The following is an 18,019-nucleotide window of genomic DNA, read 5'->3' as shown; positions in this document are numbered from 1 at the left end:
CCTTACCCCTGCCATCAAGTTGAGCCAGCCCGTTCTCCTTTCTTCTTCCTGTCCCGCTGCTTATTAGGAGAAACCCAAGTCAGGACAGCGTTCCTTGTTTGGGTTCACTGGCTGGTGATGGGCAGCTGTGAAAGGGAACACTTAACATCAGGACAAACTGAGATGTAAGAGGATGTGTGACAAAGGCAGAAAGCAAACAATCTCCTTGCAGACAGCAGCAGTCACTGCTTTGTGAGTAACCAGTGGAAAGCAATCCATCAAAAGTCAGTGAGTATTTGTCTCATATTACAAAATCACAAAAATCTTGGATTATAATCACCTCTGTCGAAAATATTAAATATTAAACATTGCGAGTATGGTGAAAAGCAGCCTCATTTTAAAATATTCTTTCTGAAATTTGATCACGTGGAGGGGTATTTAACATTTGGCTTACATTAAATAATAAAAGAGTTGTGTTAAACATTATTAATTTGTTGACATTCAAAGGAGTGTATTCTTGCAATTTAAACCTAACTCCCCCCTGACAAACTCAAGTCTATGAGCTCTGACACATTCCCCACGTCCTTCTGAAAAGACTTAATTTAACTTTACTCACGTTTTACTCCTCTGCTCCAAGTCAACTAGCTCCAAACTCAGAAGAACAAAACACTTGCACTGAGAAAAGAAAGAAAAGTGAGGAGAATGGCACACAGAGAGACTGGAAGAGAAAAAAAAAGAGTAGTGGAAGGGGTGAAATAGTCTTTTTTAGGTTCAAAGGCAATCTGTCTCCCCTCCACTCTCATCCATTCACTTTGGGCCCTGGGGGGAATGGGAGTTTCTTGTCATTGGTGCCATTCACCTGTCAATCAGAATGTTACAGGATCTGATGGGCTCCATGTTGCAGAGTGGAAAGCCCCAGCCAAGAGGCACATGAGATGAAGTCACCACCTGTTTATGCTTGCAACAAAACCACCTTCACTGCCTGACAAGTTCTGAAACTTCTTCTTTCAGCTGACCCTCGTACTCTTTGGGGAATTACTCTTTACTTTCATGATCATCTGAAAACTCATCTGTACAGATTAGTCATCAATTCTAAATTGTGCTAAAAGTCCATTTGTTTTTCGTCAATAAATTTGGTTATAATTTCTTATGCTTCAGATGCAGTAAGAGTGCAACACCGCAGAAACAAAGGTAAATCACTACAGCCATATTACACAGAATATAACAACACAAATACTCTGCATTAAGACACTCATGCCTTTGAGCTACTTCAAATGACTGATGTCTAACCTTTCCAACACAACACATACTGCATTTGAAAAACAGAAACCATTGGTGGAATGTAACTAAGTACAAGTCAAGTACTCAGGTACTATGGTTATACAGTATAGAGGTATATTTCAGGTGCTCCATTTTATGTTACTTTATACTTCTTTACGCTACCTCACTACTTTTCAAGGGTAAATATTTAACTACAGCATTCAATTGTAACTTGCACATCAAGGCATTGGTAATAGTAATAATCCAGTAGTATGAAATAATACCAAAATAATGGCAATTTTGTGCATAACTAGTACATTTATTCTTGAAACTTTAAGTAAACTTGCTGATAATACTGTGCTTAGAAGAAGAGGGATTTGTCAGCTGCTGTTTGTATATGCACCACAAAAGATAGAAGATAGCTGAATCTCATTCCTGAGATATCAAATACAGACATTTTGTGTGGATGAAGTGTCCTGAGCGCAACAAAATAATGAGAAAATAATAAGGTACGGATGGAGGGCAGGATCTCCGGGGATGCAGGCACCACAACACTGTTCTTGTGGGTCCTGGTTGTTGATTGAGTGGAATTATATGTGCGTGGCTAGGCACTGTTTTTTAGGGGAGAAGAAATTCTGCATATTTTGCCTTTCAGTAACATTTTGTGTGTAGTACTTTAACTTCTTGTGGAGTACTCTTACATTGTGGTAAAATCCTTCCACATCAGAAAACCCAAATGCTTTTTCCAGAGCTTCTTACCATTTCATGAAATTAAACAGCAGATGGAGTTTGTTCAGTTGATATGGAGATGGATCTGTTAACATTTGAGTTCAGTAGCTGTTAATATTAGATCGATTGCATTTACAGGACTTTCTGTTGGCTAAAAAGTTAAGCATGAAAGTTCATTCTTGACCTTGTTAATATGAGTGTGACGAAACAATCCCATCTCAAGATACTAGAAAACATGTTGATCTATACATAGACATTTATGGTATGAAAACTGATCTTTCAAATCTTCTGATCGAAACCTGCAGTGAAACAAATACTCTGAAGATACATTCCTGCTGTATTCATTGGCAGTAACTCTATAGAGACAGAGCACAGCAATAACTACCCCCCTCAAGCCCTCCATGCCAGGACATGGTATAGAATAACACAGAGGAAAGTATAAGTGTTCTGAAACTGGAGACAGATTTCCGCCAGCAAATCCAGGTGGTCTGTTGTCTCAAGTCCTCTGTAACTCATGAAAAGACACTTTTCCCTGTTCCACTGCTGCATTCATTCAGAGGACATAAACTGCACTGGAGCCCGTCGCAGCAGACCCAGATTGATTCAGCATGTGACTCTGAACGCACCGTGTGGAGCTGATGGAGGTGCTGAGGGCTCCTGCAGCGGTGGCAGAGCTGGTGACAGTAAAACATCTCAGCTCTCACACTGCTGCCGTGACTCCAAATGTGCTGTCCTGTGTGTGTGTGTGTGTGTGCCTATGTGTGTGTGCATTACATGTGGGAATGATCTCTGAGAAAGCACTTTGTAAATATGCAGTCAATCAATCAATCAATCAGTCAGTAATGAGCTCATGTAAAATCATTTTCTCCCTCAAGGCGGCCATGAATATTACTGTTGCTCTGAACACTTCTCTTTGTACGACCAGATTAAGAATAACAGGACCGTCGTGAATGTCCTCACCCCGGCTGTAACCCGAGAACCCCGAGGTGGTGCTGCGGGAACACCAGGGGCCCTCTGCGTGAAAAGGGTCCAGTCAGGCTTGGGCTGAGCCATACAGACCACTACTCACTCCATCCACAGCTCCTCACAGCAGGATCCAGCCATCTGGACTCATTTCGGCTCTGACAGGGCAGCTCTCAAGGCCCATCTGTATGAGGGCTACATTCACAGTGGGCCCCAGGAATGTGCTCGTCTGGGAGGGAGCTGAGCAGATTTAAGGGATGACAGCACAACGCGATATATCTTTTCACCCTGTACACTGGAGCATGTCATTTCATCAACATCTGTAATTCATTTTTAGGGCTCTAGCCAATCTTAGGGTCAGTTAGTTTGTTTTTAGGTGCAAAAATAGGCCTCAAATTACTTCATTATTGCCCGATGTTGAGTCATTTAGGCCACAAACACATGAAAGACATGACATATGTATTATGAACATAATTCATCTCAAATATTTGTTTTTCTTAAACTTCTACAAGTCCAGGTTCTCATTTAGTTGTTTTCATGGTTCCTCAACAGTTGAAAATAGCTTATTATAGTTTTATTTCTTGCTGATTTATTTGTGACCTTGGAAACTGGGACGGATTTGGTCATTCTGGGGCCTCAGGCAAACACAGGCATGAGGGCACTCCACATCCCTTTTTATCCTTTTTCAATCCTTGAATAACAATAACTCATAAAAGTAAACTTTTATTTATGGTGGATTGCAGTGAATGAATTGAGGAGTTTCAGGAACAGTGCTGTTCTGACGTCAGGTGGGTCAGCAGTGTATACTTCTGTATCTCTTACCAGATGGCAGCAGGGTGAATAGTCTGTGGCTGAGGTGGGTATTGTCTTTTAGTAGTCTCCCGCTTCCTCCTTTTTTCAGCACTGCCGGAGTAGCTTTGTTTCATTTTTCAACAGTCTGTATGCCACACTGAGTTGCTGGCTGCTGTCTTCCTGAATCATTTCTGCAGATTCACAGTAAGATTTTACATCACTCTTAGAAGCTTGGGGTCTAAGCTGACCTTTGCCTAATTGAAAGACCCTCCCTGTGTAGAAATGGGATGCTCTCTTAGCCCAATTCTAGCCAGTGACCTTAGGCTGTCTGGATATTTCCAGTCTATATCTTCACTTTTACTCTATCCCATGAAGTATAAAGTTGTGAAAATCCACTTTTAAAAAGTTTTAAATGTAGAAATCATTGTCTTGTGTTGTGTTACCCAGCTGAAATAACCTACTGACTCTCAGTCAGGGTTTGGTGGTTAAGATAACCCCAAAGTGATCCATACTGTAGCAGAGCAGTAAATCCAGACAGGACCTCACTGCATGCATTACTGCCATTCCCGCGCCTGCAGCGACAGCTCAACCCTATTAGCTGTTCGGTTACTATGGCAACTAGTACTAAAACCCCAAAAGAGCTGACGGGAATGGGGTCAGAGGGCAACAGCAGGTCATACGGCAGATAACCAACACGTCTTGCCTCAGAATCTGGGTCTACTCAGAGTGAAAGCACACCATGACCCACCATAGATGAAGATGTAATGTATGGTGGATGAGGGTCTGTTGTTAAAACTGTTATTACTTTTTAATAAGGAACTCTTTATATAGGGTTTATAGGTTATAACTAATGGCTTCATAAATGGTTAATTAATCATTTTCTTATGATTGGATGAGTTATGAATTTATTCAAAACAACAATGGTGTGAGATGATAAAAGTGGATGCATCTGTTGTGAATGTATGAATTTATTTCATTTTATTTCTCCCTTGTTTTTTAATATTTTGCTTTTCAATATACATTTGCTATCTTGTTATTATCTGTTATTATTATTTAGAAGAATGTAGAAGTTTTGCTTAAATAAACAAGAAAAAGCATGATTCAAAAATAAGACCAGTGTTTGGATTTCCATGTTGTGAAAAAATCTCTCTAAATACAAGCATTCAGTTTATGTTATAGAGGTCATATATTTTACGGGTGCTTTAGTTTAGTAATTCATTTTATGCTGTTTTGTTACCTCTACATCACTAATTTTTGATGGTAAATATTATACATTCTACCTTGTTTTTGAATACTTTGCCTTTCAGTATTCATTTGCCATCTTGTTATCTGTTACTATACGTACGTATTACTTTATTTGCTTTATTTGTACAAGAAATCCCTGGCTGGTTGTCTATTCCCCTCCAACATGACACTTACGCTGTTGTTTTAGCCTGTGAATTCGACCAAGAACCCCATTCAATGGACCATTTGACTACATTTGACGTTGACAACAACGCTACAGACAGAATGATCCAGGCCTGAATGGCTGTTTGCCAATTCCAAGTTTATTACAGGTTATAATAATGCAGAATGTTCATCAGATGAGTAAGTGTCAGTTTGTGAGTAGTAAGAAATCATTAGCAATCTTTTAGAAGGAGTAGATGTTTATGACAGTTAAATTGAGCAATATGTCAACAGAGCCTGGCTGGCAGTAAGACAGACAGTCGCATATTACTCCTTTAATAAAGACATACTGTATAAAAGGTTTTATAAAATTTGCCTTATTACAGAACTCTTAGCTCTGGCATTGACTGAAAATTTGTAGAAATCTCAATTAAAGCATGCAACTGAAAAAAAACACACTTTCAGTTTACCATAAACTGTTGAGGCTCATCAAGTTCAGAGGACAATAGAAAAAAAAAGTCTAATGATTTGGTGTGGAAAGAGGTGTCCATGTGAAGCAAGAGCTGCTGAGGGCAAATGAAGAAATAGTGTTTAATTGTTCAGAACATCTTCAGCACAGAGTTTATAATTAATTGTAGAAGAAAGCAGCTCGGCTCTCTCAATAGATAAGCTGCAGTTCCTGATGAGCATATACCAACAGTATATCTCCTATAGTTTCTACTGCACTGGGATCTGAATGGGGCATATGTGTACATTGATTTTCAACCTGCATAAGATCTGTGTCCTGTCCCCTCTGAGACTGTGATCAATAAGCTCCTTTTCTGGATACGATACACACTACATTTATCATCCATGCAGGCGTATGCCAGCCCTTTCACTGAAACCACTTTTAATCACATCCCTAGGGCCTCCCCTGTGTTTTGTCATTGAAAATGAGACAGAGGTATTAATTTTTATGATGTAACCATGTGCTGCTTTTACTCTAGGCATGCCTCTATCTGTGTTACATTCTTATGTTGCTGTTGCTGTTGCATGCATAAGTACATTTCATGAACAAATGTTACATAAGCCTGCCTCGGGGATGGACTGGTATCAGAAACAACAGTGCATCAGAGGCAGCTCCAGTGTGAATCCACCTCCCAGTCAAACCTTTTGTTCTGCTGCCTTTTGCTATGAGCTCTCCAGCATAAATCCATTCTCATTAGTGAACTGGGGTGCAGGAGCACCGAGATTTTAGCCACTGAACCTGGCAGACCAAAACAAGCAGACAGCGTCCCCTACTGGTGTGTTACCAAACTGTGTGGAATAACTGGTGGAGAAAAAGTAAACTTGGTCAAGTAGGAGGGCCTGTTAGCGGTGCTTACTCAGCCAATCAGCAGCTTTGGTGATTCCCATTGGCTAACAGGGAGCTGTCAATCAAATCTTCCAGAGGGTGTTTTTCTCTGAACTCCTCACTGTGGTTTCAGGGGTTGTGGAGTAAAGATCCTCTCCATGAAAACCCTCCATTCTTAGAAGAGCACGTAGATCGTTAACTGTAATAAAAGTAGAAATGTCACAATATAAAAACAACCAATTATAAGTAAAGATACTGCATTCAGAGTAGTATTTACATAATGAAATAACACATCACAGTAAGTTATTAATTTTATTAAAGATTCACTTTAATTTTATCAAGAATTGCACCATTCTGACTAGTATTATATTCTTCATATACATATATTTTTTAATATTAATATCGATGCATTAAGCAGCATTATGTGGTCCAGACTGAGCTCATTTTAATTATTATATACTATTGATATATAAGTATAATATAAGTATACCATTATAAACTAACTACCAGCAAATAACGACTAGCTATAATAGTAAAATAAATATAGTGGAATAAAATCTAATACAAGAATAATATTTCCCTCTGAAATATAGTGAAAGCAGTGAAAGTATAAAGGAACATGAAAATAAAATACTTAAGTAAAGTGCAGTTACCTCAGAATTGTACTAATATAATATAATATAATATAATATAATATAATATAATATAATATAATATAATATAATATAATATAATTTTAAACAATAGGTACCACTTCACAATAAGTTCACCCTCATAAATATTTTATAAGTGTTCTATAGTGAGGTTATGAGTAAGGTTTTAAACACTTTTTAAATTGTTAATATACAGTTGCAAAAAAGTTAGAACACAGTTTTCACACATCATTGTGGGCTCATGTGGCAAGATCCAGCTGCTGCATGCTACTAATTAATCTTACTAATGAGTTACATTTATAAGTGGTAAAGGGGAGCCTTATAGTAATTTAATGATAGTAAACTATAATGCAAATCACCGTTTACTGATGACTAAGACTGGGTGATGACCACACCAAGTAAAGAAAGATTACCAACTTTACCACACCTGGAATTCAGTGCTGACGAAAATACCAACCACATTTTAATTTGATATGTTAATTTGATGCCAAATGAATCTTTTTTACTACTCAGATATACTGGCGGTGGTTAACTGCAGGTAACTTGTTATTAAATATCTTATGAAGCAGACAGGTATAAAAACTGGCTGGAGAAGACAAAGTAAACTAAGTAAGTAATGAGATGTGAGGCTTAAGAGTACAGATAAATGTGGGCTCACTATTTGGCATGAAATAGGTCACTCTTTTTCATCTAATGTAACAGTTTATTAATTATGCATAATTAATAACCTAATTATAAGGTCTTATTGTAAAGTGACATAATGTAGTATAACATAATATAATATAATATAACAAGATACAATATAATAGAATAGAATGTAACATAATATAATGGTGAAGCCCATGCATATAATATAATTTAATAACTAGAAAGGTGGCTCATATCGATGATATCGCTGAAAGCAAATTTCTCATAATGTTTAAGACTTGTTTAGTTATAAGTTATATAAGTTATTTTTGGACGGTCACACTCCCACAGTATAATTGTATTGTATGTAGACGGCAAATAAAAAAAATGCTTGCACCGACACTGAAAACATCAAATAATCATAAATCTGGACCAGTCTTTGATCCCGGTGCTACATGCCAAGTGAACACTGTCCCTTGCCATACCCATCTGACGCCCATGGGTGGCAGGGCTGTTCCGGACCACTGGACGAGGAGGGGACGGACGAGCGGACTGCTCTCTGATTGGTCGGCGGTGTGCGCGTCCCCGTCGTCTCCTCCCGGTTTTCCTGGCATGACCTTTTCCCTTGGCAACCACTTCCTCCGAGCATCCACGGCCATCTTTAATTTTAACTCATTCATGAAAAGTTGTCTGGCTCATGTAAACACGCCGAGCGACACATTTTGCGCTCGAAGCAGCATCGACGGCACTGAGTGCATGTAGTTTACCAGCGAGCACACAGAGCAGAGCCGAGCCGAGCCGAGCAGCACCGCAGCAGCAGGCTGTCCGCAGAGATTAAGTAAACACCGAAAGCGTACGTGCATATTGTTCTTGTGCATCACGCAGGAGGCACGTTTCCTCTCATGTTTTCAGGCTGCTGTTTGTTCAATTCCGAGCTAAACTGTCTGAACGAACTGTACTCTGTAGATACTAACGTGTTGCGTTGAGGACAGGAAGAGTGCTGTATGTTGAGCTCCAGACAGACACAGCAGGTGGAGCGTTAGAATAAGTGTACGGATCATTGTCTGAAGGGCACAGCAGCAGAGTCTCAACACTGCCATGTTGTTGTGCAAATATCCCAGCAACAGGGAGATCAAAGTCTTTATTCTTCACGTCACGGTGGAGTTTAAACAGAAAAATAGACACTTTGTGTTTTGTTTTAATGTGCTCGTGAATGTCCCGCCAGTAATACAAGCAGGTTGTCATCACAGATAGGGAGTATTTCAATTAAATGTATTTAAAATACGTATTTAATTACTTTTGAGTAGAGCCCGACCAATATGTCAGCCGACTGATCTATCACAGCTATTTTTGTGTACATTGGTATATGGATTTATGTTGTGAAATATGTGCTGATATGATTATGATGAATTTTAACAAAACATAATGCAGATTGTTTTTACTTTTAAGCTTCATTCTAGGCAGCAGATTATGTATATTTAACTTTTTTTTTTAATTAATTTAAGTTTAATGAGTTATTTATTTCTGGAAAATACCAGTGAAGATTTACAGTTTCAGTGTCCTGATACCATTTTGCAGTATAAAGTTAATTTTTAAAGTATAGAATATCCTGCCTCCGTTACATATCTTTGTTAGTGGTGTCCTAATCCACTTTTTTCAGTTCCAATTTGATTCCGATTTCTGAATTTAGATATCTGCCGATGCTCTACCAATACCAGCACTTTTTTTTCTTGATGTTCATGATTATTCGTTATTATTAGTATTAGTACTAGTAGTAGAAAGATTACATGCAGCTGAAATGGAACTCAAGTCTGAAAAGCTTGTGTAGTTTGTGTAATGTAACTTGTGTAATGGCATGCTTCAACCGTTGTGGGACGCTTTAGGATTCTGGCTTGTGGCATTCACATGTGCATTCACATGTGCAGCTGATGAGCTGAGAGATGGCCCTCATTTGCATTGCATAATGCATTGCTGAGATTTTAAATTTGCTTTGGTTGACAGAATGAGAAAGAAGCAGACTGCCAAACAGAGGAAGACTGAGGAGACTACAGTAGTCCAGGAGTTTGTGGTGGAAAAAATAATTCACCGCAGGATATTTAATGGAAGAGTGGAGTACTTCCTGAAGTGGAAAGGCTTCACTGAGTGAGTGACATGCTGCACAATCAGCTGTTTGCTTGCTTGCTTATGTTGTGTAATCTTTGTGTATGCATGATTTTGTGTGTTCACTCCTCCTTTTTTTAACTATATGTACAGTGCAGAAAACACATGGGAACCTGAGGACAATCTGGACTGTCCCGAGCTCATTGAAGAGTTCCTGAGGAACGCCCACTTCTCACAAGAGATTGAGGAAGAGCAAAGTGAACAAGAGTTCATTCCTAAAGAAGAAATGACAGAGCAAGAGACGGAAATTGTGAGTATGTGATAAATTCAGGGGTGGAATGTCTGTAAATTTATTTTGTTTCCATGTTATTCACAGAACTTCCTCACCTAAGACAACATATTATTAGAATCCTCTTTATGTAGTGCATTCGTAGTTTTAGCTTGACAAGTTGCACTTCAGAAAATCTGGAGGCTTTTTCCGACAACATATGAATACAGATTTAGGGGTGAGCTTGCAATTTGCATACACCTCGTTTCCCTCTCCAACCGTGTGAAACTCCACACACACAAAGGCTGTGTCGAGAGCCAGTGTTTGGTTTGGCCATTCTGGGCTACTGTAGAAACATGGCGTTGCAACATGGCAGCATCCACTGAAGAGGACCTGTGCCCTCTGTAAATGACCCAAGCACAACAAGTCTTATTTTCAGATGATTATGCACTAATGGAAACATGAAAATTATATTCTATTTCTGCCATATTCAGCCAATAAACACCCATAAATCTTACACAATGGACCTTTAAAGTAAAAAGAAGCTACATTGGAGTCGGGTAGAATCAGCCGACCATGTTGGCAGATTTTGTTCCCACTTTTTTGAGGGTTTTAAGGCTGAATATGAAACTAAATGGTGTGTGAAGGTGGTTAGTGTCGCAATGCCCCTGAAAGTGAAAGCAGTTAAAAAGCAGTTAAATTTCCCTTTTTTTCGCAATGTGCATGTATAGTAAAAAAGCCACAACCAGGCTGTTTCTTAATGCAGATCTCGTCTTTGTTTCTTCTAAGTGCTGCATCTTTGTCCTTGTCATTCTCTTTGCAGTCCTGTATGCAGTCTCAGCAGCAGACTCACACTGTGCAGAGCAACAGCAACGTCCTCGAGCCAAATGATGAGCAGTCAGACACCCCCACTAACCTCAGCACTTACCTCGAGCCTGAATGCATCATCGGCTCCACAGACAGACAGGGAGAACTCATGTTCCTTGTCAAATGGTAACTCTGCTGCTTCCTCTTTTCTCTGTCCTTGAATGAGCGCCAGGGCTTTGGTAAATGTTTGTATGGTGGTAAAAGGTGCAGTTGTTCACTTTTAAAGCTGTAGTCTCCATGTTCAACCTGATGGCGCATTTAGTATCAGGTTAATAAGCGTGTTTCATCTTGTTGTTGTAGGCATGCAGCATCATCACAGTCTATACAGTGTCATATACTGAACATGTGAATATATAATTTTTCCCGGGAGGCAAAGTTGGATGACATTGCCATTGAATACCTGAAAAAATATTCCTCAGATTTGTAACTGATTTTGGAATCAGGTTGTCAAAAGAATCAGTGCTTGCAACGTTTGTAAAAATCTACAATATCCTGAATTATAGTATTGAAAGTACCTAAATTGTCTACCAAAACAAAAGAGCCAAGTGCTCATTCAAGACTTTATTCAGCGACTTTTTCTCTCACAGCACTTTGTGTCGGTTGTTTTTTTTTGTTTTTTTTTGTGATATTTAAGGAGTTTTTTACACTTGAATTGAAGTTTAACATTCTGATATTGTGACAGGTTTGTTCTGGAGAGAGCCTCTGACCACAGTCAATGTGCTGTGCAGCTTGAAAGGGGAACAAAAAAGTCAGTTTATTAGTCATGAGAAGTACTACTGAAAGCAGCTGGCTCTGAAGGAGCTTTGTTAAGCTTGAGAAAATTACTCTTAGCTTGTGTTTGAAGACTGATTTTTTTTGATAGAATTCTTTTTTTTAGAAAACAAATAGAAGTTGTGGGAAGGTTTTTTCGGGGGGCTGCTCTCACATAAAGGCAGAGGACTCCGGCAAAAAAAAACAACGCAGGGTTATCTGGCAAAAAGTTGAACCTGGCTCCACTTTCACCATAATGCAGAATCATCCAGCAAGGTGCTGCATTGGTTATGTCAAAAAAAGTATCTCATTGATTATTAATAATTCATTGATTTTTTTGCATTTTCAATTATAATACACAAAATTGCAACCCTATTACACATAACATATGTACATTTATGACTTAAATGTAATAGCTGTATTTAAGTCATAACTAGCATCGGATATTTCAGGCCTACAGTAATCAGAGGGTGACTGTACTCAAAATAATGTGTGTGATTCAGTCTCTAGCCTTCCCTCCATCCCCCCAATAACCTTTTCTAAGCGGGCAGTTGTTCCTGCTGAAACATTTTGCATACATTAGAAGTAGGAGGCCACCATCTTAATGGTTTCCTTCTCCCATGTGTTCCCCCACAGGAAGAACTCTGACGACGTGGCCCTGCTGCCGGCCCGTGAAGCCAGTGCCAGGTGTCCCCAGGTGGTCATCGACTTCTACGAGCAGAAGCTGACGTGGCACTGCGGAGACGAGGAGCAGTGAAGTGTGGTGTGGTGTGTGTGTGTGTGTGTGTGTGTGTGCGTGTGCGTGTGTGCGTGCGTGTGTGCGTGCGTGCGTGTGTGTGTACAGAGGCGAACTGATAAACAGCTGCGCTCTCTCCTGAAGCTTAGTTCAACCTCCATCCAGTGTCCTCCTTCAGCTGACATTGGAGGCACGCTGTGTGAAATTACGTCCCCACTGCAGGTAGAGTTTCAGATCGTGGCAGGTGCGAGATCCTCGGTGGGGACGGGTTTGAAGTGCTCTCTGTCCCGTGGTGCTCGACGAGGTCTCTGTGCCTTTGTGGAGACTGCGATGGAGACTCACACTAACCTTTGTGTGGAGCAGCTGTCAGACTAACCTGTAGCAGCTTTGGTCTTGTGTAAGCAGACACAATCACTGTGGACATGTGTGTTGTTTTTATTGTTCTATAGTCAGTTAATATTTATAGTCCTGTTTAGCTAAAAGGATTTTGGTTGTCTAGTGTTTATAGGCAGAGTGAACTAACTGCTGTCCAGTCTGTACCTCCAGTCCATGTATAGTCCAGGCATTTTACACAACTCACACAAGCTACAACATAAACAAACCCAACCGATTTTTTGTCCTCAATACATTCTGAATGAAAGAAAAAAGTCTTAAGGAATCATATGAAGGCAAAGTTTTGCCAAAAATAATTAAAAATACCTTTTTTAGTACAGACATTTTCAGAGAAAAAAGCATTGACCCTCATACAAGTTAAAATGGAAAATATGACAAATGTTTATTACTTAGAAAAGTTTCCTTCATGTTGTGCAAAAGGTTCTAAGATAGCAATATTTATGATTAATCATGAATTGCTGTTAAGAAGTTTACTGATTAAAAGTGTATTAATCTATAATTAATTGATAGTCTAGAAATTACAGTAATTGGCACTGACATTGTTTTGTAAATAAGCTCTAATCGATATAAATATTGGCAATGAGAAACAAATTATAAAAAAATAATAATTATCATTTTAAATAGCACTTTTGGATTACTTTAAAAATATTCATGACTGCCAAATTGGCACTAATCAGCATAGATGTTGGCAACAATGAACATGTTAACTTTCAGATAAAATGTTTGATTACAAAGCTAATGCAAGAAAATAAACCCACTTGGTCATTTTGACTGTTTTTAAGGGGTTAAGATTTTTTGCTTGTCTAATGTAAACAGTTTCTGATTGACTGTGGACAGCAGTGAACCCTTTGTGTGGACATCAGACAAGAAGACATGCATGAATCAATAAACATGGGCAGCAGTGGGGAGACTATGGCATCACTGTTTTCAGTATTTTCTGGTACTTTCTCCCACTTTCATTTCTTAAGACTTTTGATGGTAAAAATGACCTATTTATGAAACTGGAACAGTTGAAAGAGTTTGTGTGAGGTAATGTTGTATAATGCCTTCACTAGTAGCTTTTAGTTAGAGCTGAAGATTATAAACCTGTTCAAACTTTTTGTTGTTTGAACCTGTATTGTGTGAGGTGTTGATAGTCACAGTTTTTACTGTGTCTTACTGTGTCACTGTATGACCCCTGTGGTTGATGTGAAATATTTAAAAATGTTGCCCACCTTAAATTTCCCTATTTTTCCAATCAGCTGCTAAGTACCAAATGTTCTCTTCTGCCTGTGTATTAAATTACAGCAAAATTCTTGAATTTTTAAAACCTTATTTGGTGCTCACTCAAAGTAAAGTCCTGGCAGAATTACTCAAAATGTCATAGTATTTCTAAAGTAAATGTATTCAGATTTTCTAAGGTAAATGTATTGAGATTTAAATACACTGAAAGTGACTTTTGTGCACCTGTGACGGCTAAAAAGATTGTTCAATGTAGCACTTTAGATATGAGACTGTCCAATTATGCAGGGCATTGTCTTCCAGTAATTATACAGGTCCATGTACATGACACCTGTGTCCTGATGACACTGTCCTGACTTGACATATCTCCCATGACTGTTATGGGACTCTCAGCTGAACCTTAAACCTCCTAAAACGTACCTGCTACTGAATTACTGTAACTGTTGACCATGGATCTGTGAAGTCTCTGTGAATTAAAGGAAACCTTTTGTGAAGTTTTGCTCTCGAAGTTTTTACTCAAATGTCACATTTGTCACATGCTAAATCATGAGCTTGGAACCAAGGCTTTTATAATTGACTGAAATTAAATGAAAACTGTGTGGGGAAAAAAAATGCTGTTTGTATGAGCCATGTTCACTACAGTTGCATACATACACTAAAAACTATACTTAAGAAAAATAAAATTAACTGGATTAATATTGTGTACTTACAAAACTAACCTAAATAAAATAAAATATACAGAAAAATGTCTTAAGTTTTATTCTTGTCAATTTGGTCAAATCTGTCAACACAACAAGCAAGAGGAGGCATTGGTGTATATGTTGTTTGAGACATTCCCTTTACAAAGTCTTATGTTTGTGTTGTAATATCTATTTCTTAACTTCTGAACACACAACAAACTAATATTGAAACTAATAAAAACGAATCAGTTTTAAACTAAATATAATCTGAGGCAAGAAGACTGACTCTGGAGAGTGACTAAAACTAAACTAAATGGAAAATGAAAATGAAAAATAAAATAAAAAATACAAAACTATAATAACCAATATGACAGTAGCTGATTTGAAAACAGTAGCTGAGGTGTTGGATGTGTTTTGACTGATTCTAAAGATAGTCAATAAACAATAAAGTGATTAGTAGATTCATATGGTCATGTTGGCACTTGTCATGCCGGCTCTGTCATTCAGTGATCCACAGAGAGTTTTGCTGATTTCATTTGACATTATAGGGAGGAGCTTATCTCAGTCTTGTGACTTTATTTTGAAACCTTTGCTCCTGGATAGTAAAAGTTGACATAAACGGCACCTGTACAGTGCTAAGCACAGCGTTATCCATCTGACCGCAGCTTACAGATTCAATCGAGAAGACTTGGATTATGAAAGAAGAAACTGACAATACAGTGAAGCCGGTAGGTCTTAATTGATGATTTTTTAAATTTTTTTTTTAAAATCATTGAAATATCACGTTTTGAGTTTAGAAGCTTTAAATTCTGGTACAGCCTTAAAAGTCATCTTGTGTTTTTTCGCCTGAGCAATAAAGGATATTTGCAGGGATTTTCCTATCCAGATTCTTGCCATGTTGGTCATTGCACTTCCTCTATCTGCCAATAAAAACTTCCCCTTTTTCATAACACAGTTCATTCAGTTCAGTGTCTCTCCTGCCTTCTCCATGCAGCAGGTCATCAGTGTCTGGGTTCGGGACCCACGGATACAAAAGAATGACTTCTGGCATGCCTACATAGACTATGAAATTTGTTTACAGGTAAGTAAAACTATGAAAAGAAGCTACTTGAATCTCTACAATCAAATAATGGAGCTTACTGTAACATGTCACACTTGTGTCCTTTAGACCAACAGTGTGTACTTCACCAAGAAGATTTCAAGTGTGAGAAGGAGGTACAGTGAGTTTGTATGGCTCAGACAGAAGCTACAAGCAAATTCAATGCTAATGTAAGTAAATTTACTGGAATTCTGATGACATATACTCTCATTTTTCATGTTAAATGCAATCTGTATTTTGGTTCCTGTCATTTTCAGTCTGTATTTGTGTCTTTTGCAGGGTACAGCTGCCAGGGCTGCCTCCAAAGAACCCCTTCTTCAGCCTGAACAATGCCCAGCAGATCACTGAGCGCATGAAAGGGCTCCAGAAGTTTTTGGAACAGTAAGAGTGACCTCACACAGATCAATAAACATATGAACTTTGACATATTAGTCTACAACACAAACACAAAACTTGTGAATCACATTTTCCATGAACACCGAGGTCACATGATTTCTGGTTTTGCATCAATAAGCAACACAATATACTGACAAACTGTACTTAACCTGTAATTTGTTTACGGTCCTTGTTCTCCAGGATCCTCCAGAACCATCTGCTGTTGTCTGACAGCTGCCTGCATCTGTTCCTGCAGTCGCAGCTCAGCGTGTCCAAGATTCAGGCCTGTGCTGCTGGACAGACTCACTACTCTGTGGCCCAGGCAGTCCAGCGCTGTGGCCTGAGGCGATTTCACTCTGAGGACGATCTGCAGAAGGACCTCAGCATGTCCTGTGACTCTGACTCAGACAGGTATCATAATATCCCATTTTGCAATCTCCACTCCATTTCCACTGAAGTCTTTTGACCTGAAATGATAAGTTGAGTGAATGCACTATACAGAGTTCAATTAACTCATTAAATTAAGTTTCTAAGAAACACAACAAGCATTTTAGCACACTTCCCAGCATGAATATTTTTAGAGTTAAAATTCTCCTGAGAACCTTCTTTTTTAAATATTTCTGAGTGTGAAATGAAGAATTTACTTTTTAAAGTGAAAAAATGCTAAAGGAAATCAGATTTGTTTGCAGTGTTTTTCAGTGTTACTGAAGAATTGTTGTTTCAACTGAATATCTTAAGCTTATTGAACATGTTTTTACAGCACAACTGAATTAATTAATTAAAAATTACCTCAACTTGTCTTTTCAAAAAGATTTTTTTAATTAAATCATTTCCTTTTTATATAACATGAAAAGTCTTACTGCCTTATTGCCTAAATGAAACAATTAATTCACTTTCCATCTCCTTGTCTTTTCAGTTCAGAGTGCAGAGATCCAGAGCCTCGGATTAAAGATTTGGCAATAAATAAAGCAGCAAGTTCACCTTCACTTGATCTAATGAGTTCCAGCCAGGAGGAAACCCTCAGCAGCTCCTCTGGTTCTACATGAAAACATCATCATCAGATCACCGGCAGATAATATGTTTGTATCTGAGAGGAAGAATTTAGCCTGTTACCCTGTCATACAGTGCTTTTAGCTATGGTTGCTCTTCATTATTTCACTCATAAAATAATCAGAGCATATTCTGTTGTCGTTAAGGCATTTCTGTTTGAAATATGTACATAGTAATAAAAATGTATGATACCAATTTACAATAAGACCCTTATAATAAACATGTTATAAATCATTAAAGAAAATTATAACATGGTTACTGCTGGCTATTTATTAGTCTTACTAATGAGTTACAACCTTTTATATTTATGGCAAAAGGGAGCCTTATTGTACAATAGGTAATAATGATAAAAAGTGTGAAACAGTGCATGCTGAAAAAGTCAAGGTAAACAATACTGCCAAAGCCTTAGTGTATGAATGTGGTAATTACTGTGTCAATTTGATATGCCAAGTTTTTGACTGCTGAGATATGCTGATGGTGGTTAATCTGATGAAGCTGACTGGTATAAATGCTGCTGATGAAGAAGACAAAGTAAGATACATAAGAAATTAGATCTGAGGCATTACAGATAAATGTGGTTTCACTATTTGGCAAGCAACAGGACACTTATTAAGTAAAGGATAATGCACAATGAGCAGGTCATTATTGCAGATTAAACCCCAACAGGCTGATGCAGGACCCCATCATGAAAGATTATTGTATTATTGTACATTGTCCCAGTTTTTACATTACTACTTACTTTAAAAAATCTTTAATCT

At 38.3% G+C, this 18,019-nt stretch overlaps 2 protein-coding genes across 3 annotated transcripts; both read left to right on the top strand.

Moving 5' to 3' along the window:
• The first annotated feature begins 8,384 nt into the window (after positions 1-8,384).
• Positions 8,385-14,551, top strand: cbx3b (chromobox homolog 3b). The gene is made up of 5 exons (XM_084726539.1): positions 8,385-8,575; positions 9,724-9,864; positions 9,976-10,132; positions 10,914-11,083; positions 12,344-14,551. Exons 2-5 carry the CDS (start codon positions 9,725-9,727, stop codon positions 12,462-12,464), a joined length of 588 nt encoding a protein of 195 aa, XP_084582665.1. The 5' UTR covers positions 8,385-8,575; position 9,724; the 3' UTR covers positions 12,465-14,551.
• A 763-nt stretch (positions 14,552-15,314) lies between these two features.
• On the top strand, positions 15,315-17,515 carry snx10b (sorting nexin 10b). 2 transcript variants are annotated; one of them, XM_084726537.1, is made up of 6 exons: positions 15,315-15,465; positions 15,732-15,818; positions 15,906-16,006; positions 16,116-16,217; positions 16,413-16,622; positions 17,128-17,515. In XM_084726537.1, the coding sequence occupies exons 1-6, from the start codon at positions 15,433-15,435 to the stop codon at positions 17,255-17,257; spliced, it is 663 nt and encodes a 220-aa protein (XP_084582663.1). In that variant the 5' UTR covers positions 15,315-15,432; the 3' UTR covers positions 17,258-17,515. The 2 variants fall into 2 exon arrangements, with proteins under 2 accessions (XP_084582663.1, XP_084582664.1); XM_084726538.1 differs by having other exon boundaries at positions 15,340-15,465; positions 15,735-15,818.
• The last annotated feature ends 504 nt before the right edge of the window (positions 17,516-18,019 follow it).

The sequence above is a fragment of the Lutjanus erythropterus genome, chromosome 9 (assembly GCF_056507025.1).
Source record: "Lutjanus erythropterus isolate fLutEry1 chromosome 9, fLutEry1.hap2, whole genome shotgun sequence".
Taxonomy (NCBI): Eukaryota; Metazoa; Chordata; class Actinopteri; order Lutjaniformes; family Lutjanidae; genus Lutjanus; species Lutjanus erythropterus.
The sequence above is the reverse complement of the archived record's forward strand: the minus strand, read 5'-3'. Positions and strand labels throughout refer to the sequence as shown.

What these genes read in the sequence shown, in the direction of transcription:
- cbx3b (XM_084726539.1), top strand. Translation starts at nt 9,725, where the DNA reads ATGAGAAAGAAGCAGACTGCCAAACAGAGGAAGACTGAGGAGACTACA. An exon ending in CAGAGCAAGAGACGGAAATT is followed by an intron (nt 10,133 to 10,913) that starts GTGAGTATGTGA and finishes TTCTCTTTGCAG; the next exon opens with TCCTGTATGCAGTCTCAGCA. An exon ending in CTCATGTTCCTTGTCAAATG is followed by an intron (nt 11,084 to 12,343) that starts GTAACTCTGCTG and finishes GTTCCCCCACAG; the next exon opens with GAAGAACTCTGACGACGTGG.
- snx10b (XM_084726537.1), top strand. Translation starts at nt 15,433, where the DNA reads ATGAAAGAAGAAACTGACAATACAGTGAAGCCG. An exon ending in CAAGCAAATTCAATGCTAAT is followed by an intron (nt 16,007 to 16,115) that starts GTAAGTAAATTT and finishes TGTCTTTTGCAG; the next exon opens with GGTACAGCTGCCAGGGCTGC. An exon ending in TGTGACTCTGACTCAGACAG is followed by an intron (nt 16,623 to 17,127) that starts GTATCATAATAT and finishes TTGTCTTTTCAG; the next exon opens with TTCAGAGTGCAGAGATCCAG.